The 12,413-nt window shown below is 47.8% G+C and overlaps 1 protein-coding gene across 1 annotated transcript in view; it reads left to right on the top strand.

The window, feature by feature from the left end:
- Positions 1-12,413, top strand: part of LOC106613530 (obscurin) — a 98,207-nt gene extending 85,794 nt beyond the window's left edge. Inside the window, exons 75-85 of the mRNA XM_082956583.1 lie at positions 2,515-4,285; positions 4,395-4,526; positions 4,625-4,747; positions 5,149-5,316; positions 5,438-5,543; positions 5,719-5,958; positions 6,176-6,393; positions 6,534-6,590; positions 6,878-6,953; positions 11,102-11,251; positions 11,416-12,413. Coding sequence (XP_082812709.1) covers positions 2,515-4,285; positions 4,395-4,526; positions 4,625-4,747; positions 5,149-5,316; positions 5,438-5,543; positions 5,719-5,958; positions 6,176-6,393; positions 6,534-6,590; positions 6,878-6,953; positions 11,102-11,251; positions 11,416-11,596 — 3,222 coding nt within the window. The 3' untranslated portion in view covers positions 11,597-12,413. The remainder of the gene's footprint in view (positions 1-2,514; positions 4,286-4,394; positions 4,527-4,624; positions 4,748-5,148; positions 5,317-5,437; positions 5,544-5,718; positions 5,959-6,175; positions 6,394-6,533; positions 6,591-6,877; positions 6,954-11,101; positions 11,252-11,415) is intronic.

A 12,413-nucleotide genomic window follows, 5' to 3' on the forward strand; every position in this document is an offset into this window, starting at 1 on the left:
GTGATGGTACGGATGTTCCAAACTCTGTTTTAGAAAATACTAACTTTATGACCAAAATGATCCTATTTACACTTTGTAGTACATTTTGGCACTAGAATAACTGTTTTTGACTCTTATCGATGCCAAATAAGGGTTTTGTTGCTTTTTAACTTAGGATAGCCCCCTTTTTTTCAATTTTCGCCTAAAATGACATACCCAAATCTAACTGCCTGTAGCTCAGGCCCTGAAGCAAGGATATGCATATTCTTGGTACCATTTGAAAGGAAACACTTTGCAGTTTGTGGAAATGTGAATTGAATGTTGGAGAATATAACACAATAGATCTAGTATAAGAAAATACAAAGAAAGAAACAACCGTTTTTTTTCTAACATTATCTTTGAAATGCAACAGAAAGGCCCCAAATCTAGCCATCACACTGGTAATTCAGATGGTGTCCACAAGATTGCAGCAGTTTATGTGCAATGTTTCAGACAAATAACTTGAAGTATGAGCAAACTACATGACTTTTAGTGTGAAGACACCCAGGTACATTTGGGAAAATCGTGAAGGAGACATTCACATTACATTTTTTCTGCAAGAATATCGTCAAATCTGTATACTTGGACTTTGATTTAGCTTTGCCAGTATTAGTGACATCGGGTGCTGTAGGTATCCTGGAGGGCAGGCAGTGTTCCCCCGATGATGAGTTGGGCAGACCGCACCACCCTCTGGAGAGCCCTGCGGTTGCAGGCGGTGCAGTTGCCATACCAGGCTGTGATATAGCCCGACAGGATGCTCTCAATTGTGCATCTGTAAAGGTTTGTGACGGTCTTAGGTGCCAAGACAAATTTCTTCAGCCTCCTGAGGTTGAAGAGGCGCTGTTGCACCTTCTTCACCACACTGTCTGTGTGGGTGGATCATTTCAGATTGTCAGTGATGTGTACGCCGAGGAACTTGAAGCTTTCCACCTTCTCCCCTGCTGTCTCGTCGATGTGGATAGAGGTGTGCTCCCTCTACTGTTTCCTGACTTCCACGATCAGGTCCTTCGTGAACACACACCCTTGTGGGGCCTCTGTGTTGAGGATCAGCGAAGTGGAAGTGCTGTTTCCTACCTTCACCATCTGGGGGTGGCCTGTCAGGAAGTCCAGGACCCAGTTGCACAGGGTGGGATTCAGACCCAGGGCCCTGAGCTGAATGATGAGCTTGGAGGGTACTATGGTGTTGAAGGCTGAGCTATAGTCAATGAACGGCATTCTTACACAGGTATTCCTCTTGTCCAGATGGGATAGGGCAGTGTGCAGTGCGATGGGAATTGCATTGTCTGTGGATCTATTGGGGCGGTAAGCAAATTGAAGTGGGTCTAGAGTGCCTCTCAACGCACTTCACGATGACAGAAGTGAGTACTCCGGGGCGATAGTCATTGAGTTCAGTTACCTTTGCTTTCTTGGGTACAGGAACAATCGTCGACATCTTGAAGCAAGTGGGGATAGCAGACTGGGATAAGGAGAGATTGAATATGTCCGTAAACACTCCAGCCAGCTGGTCTGCGCATGCTCTGAGGACGCGGCTAGGGCCTGCAGCCTTGCGAGGGTTAACACGCTTAAATGTCTTACTCACTTCAGCCACGGAGAACGAGAGCCCACAGTCCATGGGAGCGGGCCACGCAGGTGGCACTGTGTTATTCTCAAAGCAGGCGAAGAAGATGTTAATCTTGTACAAGAGCAAGAAGTCCACTATGAATACCTCTTCTCCGCCGGCGTCGTCTTGGAGCAGCCTCTAGGATAAGATAAATTGCCCTGGGGGGTACGAACAAAGGATTCAATTTGGGAAAGTCGTATTCCTGGTCGTAATGCTGGTGAGTTACCGCCGCTCTGATATTCAAAGGTTATTTCCGGCTGTATGTAATAACAGAAAAAACGTTCTGGGCTAATAATGTAAGAAATAACACACAAAAAATTAAATACTGCAAAGTTGCTTTGGAGCTAGAAGCAGAGCTGCCATGTCTGAAGGCGCCATCTTGCCATCAAGATTGTATCGTTACTTATGTACGAGGCAGATCAACAACACAAAATTGCTGTTGATATGGCATTATAGGAGGACTGAATACTTTGGAGGAGCGTGTCTTTGGTAATTGGACGAGGGGCGCCCTTTGAAAATGGGAATGGATAGCCTACTTAAACAAGCGAAATGTAAGTATGTGAATTGTGAATATTGAAAAAAGCATGAGGGCAAAATGCTCCAAAACAATTCAAAGCTCAGTCAACCACTTAAAACTCCTTTATTCGTAGGCTACTTTTGGCTAATGGCCAGGATAAAAAGACACACCTACTGTATGCGATGCTGCTAAACCAGCCTTGATGAACGGGAGGGTAGGCTATGCTTGGTTTTTAAACAAATCGAAATGGGGGGGAAACCAATTTTTTTATGTTCATAAATACGAGATTTTATGTTCATAAATACGAGATGTCTTTTCCCAGCTCTGTATGACCGCTCTGTCTTCTCTCTCACCTGCATTCTCTCCCCTCTCTACCCAGCGTTCTCTGACCTGCCTGGGCTCGGTGCTAATCTTGAAGCCCATCCCAGAGCTGCTGGATGCCCCTCTTCGGGAGACCTCCATCACAGCCCCCCGAGACCCCCATGATCCCAGCAGCACCTCCATGAGCAGCGGCTCTTCCTCTGAATACGACGAGGCCGACGCCTGGGACTTCTTCCACCACTGCACCACAGCCGACGAGGATGAAGACGACGAGGAGGAAGAATTTGAGCCCCTCATGGAGAGAGCCAGGATCCCTGAGCCCTTTGCCAAACTGAAATTGGAGGAAGAGCAGGAGGAGGGGACCATGGAGGAGGAGGACGAGGAGGAGGAGGAGGAGGAGGAGATGGGAGGACAGAGGAGCGTGCTGGAGAGGAGCCTAAGCAGGCAGTCTATAGGGTCGTCGGACGCCTCACAGCAGCCGACCCCCCAGAGGGAAAGGAGGGTCAGCCGAGAAAGCAGCCCGTCCCTATACCTCTCCGAGGGGGATGATGGCTCCGCGTCTGGGAGTGAAGGAGGCCGCATCGCCAGGAGCAGCCTGATCCGCAGCACTTTCTACAACAACTCCACGCAGCTCTCGCCCATGTCCGCTCGCCACATGACTCTCAGGGACAAGTTCCAGGCCAAGAAGCAGGAGAGGGGCCGCAAGCCGCTCCGCAGAAGCCTCTCTAGCCGCCTCAACGAGCCTCTCATTGAGTATGTGGAGGACGAAGGCGAGACCAATCATGGGCAAAGGCGAGGGTCTTTGCAGTCGTCCATGCTCAAGTCCTGCTCCTTTGACAGCGGGGTCAGCCTCTCGCACAATGCACCACCACAGAGGAGGAGCAGGTCGTTGGACGAGTACTCCCGACGCTCACCAGGATCCGCCAAACACAGAGAAGAGGAGAGTGCTTTGAATCTTAAGGAGGATTTCACTGACGAGGAGGAAGAGGAGAAGAGCTTGGACGTTCCCCCTCTCCAAGTGAGAGGTAGAAGAGGTTCAGTGGCAGTGGCTCCCAAACAGCTTACGGCCAGGCTTCAGAAACTGTGTGCAAAATCGCCCCATGCTGGTCCAGAGAAGAGCCTCAGGCCAGAGGAGGAGGCGGGGAACCTGGCTGGCTCTCAGTACTCCCTGGCTGAGTCCCTCATCCTGGAGCATGGCTCTGAGGGCTCCAGCAGGCTGAGCTCTTGTGAGGAGCTGCCCCACGGCTGCCCTGCAGCCACACAAAGAGGGAGAGCAGGGGATGAGTATGATGACCAGGAGGAGCCCCTGATCACCACATCCCCCTGCTCCCTGCTCCAGGGGTCTGAGGCTGTGGAAGCTGATAAGGAGCCACAGCGCCGGAGTGGCCAACTTCAGATCCCACCGAGAAGGACAACCCACCCCAACCAGAACTCAACGGACAGAAATAATGGTAAGGTAGAGAAGACGGTCCGGCCGGTGAAACCCAGCCCCAGCCTGTCCTTTAAGGCCCCAGAGAGACCCTCGAGGGCCAGCGACACAGAGGCACGTCTCCAGAGGCATGCGTCCACCCCGGCCCTTCAGGCCAAACCGCCCACGGGGAAGTCTCCCAGGATGTCACCAAAGGTTGGGTTCATGAATCTGTTACGTAGGCAGTCCTGGGCGGGGCATTCCTACTCACAACTGGAGGGCATGGAGCAGGGACCCACGCTAGGGGAATTGGAGCCCAAATCCCCCACCATGTCACTCAGGAAAAAGATGAGGGCATCAGCCTCTAGCCTCACCAAGCTGTTCACTAAATCGTCCAGCAAGGAGGACTTAACGAAGGGAGGTGAGCTACCATGCACTTTTAGTTTCATACACTTTTTCCGAATAGGATCACTCTCATGTAGTGGAAACAATCCGAATTTCCACCCTTTATGTTTCTTGGTGTGATGCAGGGCCGATTGTAAAGGGTTCATCTCCTGCTCCACCTGAGCAAAAGGCGAGCGCTGGCTTGGAGAGTGCTAAAAAGAAGTCCAAATTATTTTCATTTAAAATACCTAAAATACCTGCATTCAAGAAGAACAAAGGTGAAGTATATTTGGACTCAATTTGCAATCTCCTCAGCAAGAGAGAGGCTTTGCGTGTCTCTGCAAGTCTAATGTTTATCTTTCTGTTTTCTCTCCAGAGATGCCCATCCACCTGACCAGGCCTGATGTGCACCAGTTGGAGGCAGGTGGATTTCTGCTGGTATGGAGACCGGTGCAGTCCAGCGACCCAGTGGTTTACTGTGTTCAGTACAGCACAGACGGTACGAAAAACACTGCTTGCAGATCACACAGATTTGCATATTGATTTTCCACAGAAATGTCTATGTCACAGGAGGCTGGTGAGGGGATGATGGCTCATAATAATGGCTGGAATGGAGTAAATGGAATGGTATCAAGCACATGGAAACTGTGTCTGATGTGTATGATATCATTCCTTTCATGCCATCCCAGCCATTACCATCCGCCCGTCCACCCCAATTCAGTGCCATGAGCCGCTGTACCACCAGCCGCCTGTGGTGTATGTGCAGTGAAGTGAAGCGACACTAAATTGAACAAGTTTAACACTGTCTACCGGATGTTGACGATGATGATGATGATGATGCACCTGTTGCTCATAAAATATTAGAATTATAAAACATTCCCATACCCTCTACTGCCACAGGTCGGGAGTGGAAGCTACTGTGCGAGGAGGTGACAGACAGTTGCTACGTAGTGAAGGACTTACTCAGAGGAGCAGGATACATATTCCGGGTGGGCTGCATCACCAAGAAGGGGGCAGGACCTTTCAGTGACCCTTCACCACCTGTTGTTATGGCAATCCATCCTAAAGGCAAGAAAATTCTATATACTCCTTGTTTCATTTTAAAGTTTATTGATGAGAGTTTGTTTTTGTGCTCTACCTCCCTTTCTGAGTCTGTGGCCAGATATAATAGTTCTCCTTTAATCTACAGAGACCCACATTCCCCTCATCCAGACAGAGTACCCAGGATCAAAGGGCAGTGGATCAAGAGGTCAACCTAGCCACAAGACCTACAGCTTCCTCGCAGAGATCAACAGGTACTGAACGGTCAACACTGGGTTAGGAAAGTTGCAGTTTTTTCTACACGATGCGAATGTGTACTCATTGAGCGTTTCTTTGCTACACATCTGTCCTTCATGCCTGTAAAGTAGGCCAGCACAGATGTGTGTGCAATCTCTCTCACTGTCTCTCTCTCCGCGTTGTCCATGTCAGGGGTCGTTTCAGCGTGGTGACCCAGTGTCAGGACAGCCAGAGCCAGCAGCTGTTTGCTGCCAAGATCACCCCCCTCAGGCCAGAAAAGAGAGCTCTGGTGCTCAGGGAGTACCAGCTGCTTAAGAAGCTCAACCACCCCCACCTGGTGCAGCTGCACACGGCCTACATTACCCCCCACTACCTGGTGCTCATCCAGGAGCTGTGTGCTGGCAGAGAGCTGCTCTACAACCTGACTGAGAGGTCAGAAAGACACCGCTGCCTGCTTTACATTACAACATTACTTAGTAGTGTTTGGGGGGGCGTGTTAGTTAGGTAGTGTTGCCTGGCTAATGGGTTTGCAATTTCCAGAGTGTGGATGCAAAATGTGTTATTTACTGTACTTGGTAAAGATGCAGAAGATGGGCTTTAGATATACCATGTTCCCCCTCCCTCCCTCCCTCCTTTTCCCCCCAAACAGAGATCTTTATGCTGAACTCCATGTGGCAGAGCTGCTGGCCCAGATCCTGAGTGCTGTGGACTACCTGCACAGCCGCCGCGTCGTCCACCTGGACCTCAAGTCGGACAACATGCTGGTGACGGACTGCAACGTGCTGAAGATTGTAGACCTGGGCTCTGCTCAGTCCTTCACACCCGGACAGACACTTAACATAGAGGACATTCTGGGACAAGAGAAAGGTACATCAAGAGAATGACTGGAAAGGATGAGCGGGGAGGATGGGTGGATAGGGATGATAGGCTGAACCAAAGCTTGCCTAACTTCATCACTCAACTTTGCTCTTGAAGAACAGTTACATCCATCTTCCCATTTCACACAGAGACTCCATCGTGTGCCTCTCCACAGACAACGGGCAGAAACAGAATGGCAGATGGTGGTATGCTAACCCAATGTTAACTGTTATGCCTTTCCTAACCCTTGCCCTAACCTCACTGAAACGATGCCAAACCTTAATCCTAACTCTTTTTCCTAAACCTAACCTTAACCAAAACCTTAATTAATTTCGACCTCTATGTTCTGCCTCTGGAATATAAATGTTCTTCCTTGAAAGATTTATTTCAATTTACTGGCACATACTAATGGAAACAATGGAATGTAAAACTCTTATGAAGAATGCCCTCTCTTTCTGTCATGTTTTATCAGTTTACATTGTCCTTCCTAAAGCTCCAGAAATCCTCGACGGACAAGGAGTCGGACCTGAGACCGACATCTGGGCTATTGGGGTTTTGGCTTTTATAATGTAAGTACATTTACATTTACATTTAAGTCATTTAGCAGACGCTCTTATCCAGAGCGACTTACAAAATGGTGCATTCACCTTATGATATCCAGTGGAACAACCACTTTACAATAGTGCATCTAAATCTTTTAAGGGGGGGGAGGGGGGGGGGGGGGGGGTTAGAAGGATTACTTTATCCTATCCTAGGTATTCCTTAAAGAGGTGGGGTTTCAGGTGTCTCCGGAAGGTGGTGATTGACTCCGCTGTCCTGGCGTCGTGAGGGAGCTTGTTCCACCATTTGGGTGCCAGAGCAGCGAACAGTTTTGACTGGGCTGAGCGGGAACTGTGCTTCCTCAGAGGTAGGGGGGCCAGCAGGCCAGTGGTGGATGAACGCAGTGCCCTTGTTTGGGTGTAGGGCCTGATCAGAGCCTGAAGGTATGGAGGTGCCGTTCCCTTCACAGCTCCGTAGGCAATCACCATGGTCTTGTAGCGGATGCGAGCTTCAACTGGAAGCCAGTGGAGAGAGCGGAGGAGCGGGGTGACGTGAGAGAACTTGGGAAGGTTGAACACCAGACGGGCTGCGGCGTTCTGGATGAGTTGTAGGGGTTTAATGGCACAGGCAGGGAGTCCAGCCAACAGCGAGTTGCAGTAATCCAGACGGGAGATGACAAGTGCCTGGATTAGGACCTGCGCCGCTTCCTGTGTGAGGCAGGGTCGTACTCTGCGAATGTTGTAGAGCATGAACCTACAGGATCGGGTCACCATCTTGATGTTAGTGGAGAACGACAGGGTGTTGTCCAGGATCACGCCAAGGTTCTTAGCACTCTGGGAGGAGGACACAAGGGAGTTGTCAACCGTGATGGCGAGATCATGGAACGGGCAGTCCTTCCCCGGGAGGAAGAGCAGCTCCGTCTTGCCGAGGTTCAGCTTGAGCTGGTGATCCGTCATCCACACTGATATGTCTGACAGACATGCAGAGATGCGATTCACCGCCTGGTTATCAGAAGGGGGAAAGGAGAAGATTAATTGTGTGTCGTCTGCATAGCAATGATAGGAGAGACCATGTGAGGATATGACAGAGCCAAGTGACTTGGTGTATAGCGAGAATAGGAGAGGGCCTAGAACAGAGCCCTGGGGGACACCAGTGGTGAGAGCGCATGGTGCGGAGACAGATTCTCGCCACGCCACCTGGTAGGAGCGACCTGTCAGGTAGGACGCAATCCAAGCGTGGGCCGCGCCGGAGATGCCCAACTCGGAGAGGGTGGAGAGGAGGATCTGATGGTTCACAGTATCAAAGGCAGCAGATAGGTCTAGAAGGATGAGAGCAGAGGAGAGAGAGTTAGCTTTAGCAGTGCGGAGAGCCTCCGTGACACAGAGAAGAGCAGTCTCAGTTGAATGCCCAGTCTTGAAACCTGACTGATTAGGATCAAGAAGGTCATTCTGAGAGAGATAGCAGGAGAGCTGGCCTAGGACGGCACGTTCAAGAGTTTTGGAGAGAAAAGAAAGAAGGGATACTGGTCTGTAGTTGTTGACATCGGAGGGATCGAGTGTAGGTTTTTTCAGAAGGGGTGCAACTCTCGCTCTCTTGAAGACGGAAGGGACGTAGCCAGCGGTCAAGGATGAGTTGATGAGCGAGGTGAGGAAGGGGAGAAGGTCTCCGGAAATGGTCTGGAGAAGAGAGGAGGGGATAGGGTCAAGTGGGCAGGTTGTTGGGCGGCCGGCCGTCACAAGACGCGAGATTCCATCTGGAGAGAGAGGGGAGAAAGAGGTCAAAGCACAGGGTAGGGCAGTGTGAGCAGGACCAGCGGTGTCGTTTGACTTAGCAAACGAGGATCGGATATCGTCAACCTTCTTTTCAAAATGGTTGACGAAGTCATCCGCAGAGAGGGAGGAGGGGGGGGAGGGGAAGGAGGATTCAGGAGGGAGGAGAAGGTAGCAAAGAGCTTCCTAGGGTTAGAGGCAGATGCTTGGAATTTAGAGTGGTAGAAAGTGGCTTTAGCAGCAGAGACAGAAGAGGAGAATGTAGAGAGGAGTGAGTGAAAGGATGCCAGGTCCGCAGGGAGGCGAGTTTTCCTCCATTTCCGCTCGGCTGCCCGGAGCCTTGTTCTGTGAGCTCGTAGTGAGTCGTCGAGCCACGGAGCAGGAGGGAGGACCGAGCCGGCCTGGAGGATAGGGGACAGAGAAAATCAAAGGATGCAGAAAGGGAGGAGAGGAGGGTTGAGGAGGCAGAATCAGGAGATAGGTTGGAGAAGGTTTGAGCAGAGGGAAGAGATGATAGGATGGAAGAGGAGAGAGTAGCGGGAGAGAGAAAGCGAAGGTTGGGACGGCGCAATACCATCCGAGTAGGGGCAGAGTGAGAAGTGTTGGATGAGAGCAAGAGGGAAAAGGATACAAGGTAGTGGTCGGAGATTTGGAGGGGAGTTGCAATGAGATTAGTGGAAGAACAGCATCTAGTAAAGATGAGGTCAAGCGTATTGCCTGCCTTGTGAGTAGGGGGGGAAGGTGAGAGGGTGAGGTCAAAAGAGGAGAGGAGTGGAAAGAAGGAGGCAGAGAGGAATGAGTCAAAGGTAGACGTGGGGAGGTTAAAGTCAGTTAAAGTAAGAAGGGTTGTTCCACGAAATGAGTGCCTTTTGTGTCCCTTTTAATATTTTAAGTAGAAATTGAGCACAAATATTGTATTTTAAAAGCCAGTTACATTAAATGATGTGCCATTTAATATAGACCACATGGACGATTCAATATATCTGACTTGCTAAAGTGCCACAATTTAGCATTTTGACATATCCCTCTGTGCTCCCTCTGTGACTTCTAGGAATATATTAACCTATTTAACCTGAAAATGTTTTCACCATCATTGTAAAGCCCTAATTATTATGTTGTTTTGACAAAGTCATTTCTGGCGACTATTATGTATTTAATCTGACCCTGTTACGTGAACTGAACTCAAATTTTAATATGGTGAAACCTTTCCTTTTTAATAGTCAAACCCCAGTGTAAATGCAGGTGAGCTGGTTCTACTCGTTTTGGCCATTTTCTGGTGGAAAACTGAGCGGGTCAAGCACAATACTTTAACCCTGTTACCCACAGATAGACAGGCTAAAAATGTTTTAATAATGTCATTTTCTTTTGTGAAACTTTTTTGGGTGAAACATTCAATTGCCCCTCCCTGTTGCACACATATTAACTTATTTTAATATCAACACTGTTACTTTATAGGCACTTACTAGAGTGATTTTTTTGGGAGATGTGAAGACATGTTTTTTTTTAAAGTTGAACATATGCTCTTTATGACAGAATGTTAAAATGAGGTGAAACACGTTTTTTTTCTCACCAAGTTACACTGCTGAAAATGCACCCAATTGGTGGAATGACCCAGAAAGATACACGAGGATTTCATTATTTTTGCAATAATTACACATCTCTCTAATGTTTAGAGTACTGATTGCACTGGATGTGTAAATTGTATCCTATATATCAGGAGTGTCAAACTCATTTTGCCCCGCAGGCCACATTGGGTCTTCACAGTGGTCCTGAGGGCCACACTTAAAATGTGTTATATTTCCTTGCTGTCAAAATGTCAAAAAAATTGTCCCATATCCATTTCTTTTGGAATTTCCGATGCTCCCTTACTATCTAGCATTCGTTTCGATGACTGTTAGCAAGCTGGACAGCGTGAAGAGACTGTAAATGTAGATCCATTATCATTTTTACACAGTTCCAATTTGGTTTTAGTCATTTCAATGTCAATTAAGACCGTTTTTCAAAGAAAAACTGAAACCCCCTGCAGGCCGGATTGAATGGGCTCGCGGGACCGGATCCGTATGTTTGACACCCCGCTATACAGCCATACTGCCATGTATTCTTCTGTTTCTCCTCTGATATGTCTATGTGAGGGGACTGCGAGGGGACACACACACACACACACTCTAACACATACATTATTTTTTGTTGTTGTATTGTTTGTATTAGTATTATTATTATATATTTTGTATATGGGATATTTTGTGTATCGTTGGATTTTAAATTTGTGTGACTGGCCTCATATATCAGTGTTTTGTTACTTCTCATGTTTTGTGTTTTTTTGTGGACCCCAGGAATAGTAGCTGATGCTTCTGCAAAAGCTAATGGGGATCCAAATAAACAAATATGTCCTCGCTTTCACCACCTAGGTTGAGTGCAGATAGCCCGTTCCATTCAGACCTCAACTGGGAGAGGGACAGAAACATCCGGAAGGGGAAGATCCAGTTTGGCCGCTGCTACCCTGGCTTGTCAGAGGGAGCAATCAACTTCATAAAGAACACACTGAGCATCAAGGCCTGGTGAGTCAATTGACCACATCTGACCAAGACCTATACAGTACCTATTGCCTATTTGAGATAGCCAAGCACACCCAAAGTTGGTTCATTGAGGGGTAATTGATAGATAGTGTTAACAAACCATTTCAGAATGTTCCTGATGTGTTTCATCTGATGCATTTCTTCAGGGAGAGACCCTCGGCGGCGGAGTGCCTCCAGAACCCGTGGGTACGGGGCGAGCGGGCCCCCTCCAAACACACGGACTCCATCTTGTGTTTCTCCACTGACAAGCTGCAGTCTTTCCTCAAGGAGAGAGAGGTGAAACGAGACCAGGTCCGCACCAAGCTGCAAGGCCCGTTCTTCCAATAATTACACTTCTCTCTAATGTTTAGAGTAGGGCTGTAAGGACTTACACATTAACTGGCGCTGGGTGATGTCTCTTCATAGCCCAGATCCTGATCACAAATATGTGATGTCTTGCAAATGTTGACCTAAAATGGAGAACGGTCAAATGTGTGCGTATCAATGGCTGCCTGGAGTTTTGTTAAAAGTTTGCCTGAATGACTTGGACTTTGGCTTTGGTTGAATTACAGCGCCATGATATCAGGGAAATGTTTAGTTAAATGCTTTATGCAAATACTGTTGCATGAGTTTGAAAACATGATGATATTGATGTGTAAAATGCATCATCCCTTTGAGTTTGCAGCATTGGACACTAAACACATTTTACATTTACATTTTAGTCATTTAGCAGACGCTCTTATCCAGAGCAACTTACAGTTAGACGTTTGTAATAACAAAGGCTGTTGCATCTAGCCATTCAGAAAATGTTTGTGTTTTTTTGTGAATCTTAACAATATGTTTGTGGTTCATTAGCCAAAGGGAAAGATCAGAGGATTCATGTGCCCAAAGCATAGCAAGGGCCCCTACCAGTATACAGCTTTGTCTCACAAAGGCAGGAACATTGAAATATTTATATATAAATATAGATAGATATTTACACTATTGCAATGTTTTCAACTCTTATTGTTATGTATAAATGCAGAAATAGATTATATCAATGGAGAATAACATCATGAGTAAATTAAGCATATTTTTGATGATCCTTTATTTGATTTCATGGAGTATACCTTGTGACAGGTGATGGATGTACTGAAAGGCTAATTAAACAGTATGTTAGTGGTAA

The sequence above is a fragment of the Salmo salar genome, chromosome 10 (assembly GCF_965601325.2).
Source record: "Salmo salar chromosome 10, fSalSal1, whole genome shotgun sequence".
In the NCBI taxonomy this organism is placed as follows: Eukaryota; Metazoa; Chordata; class Actinopteri; order Salmoniformes; family Salmonidae; genus Salmo; species Salmo salar.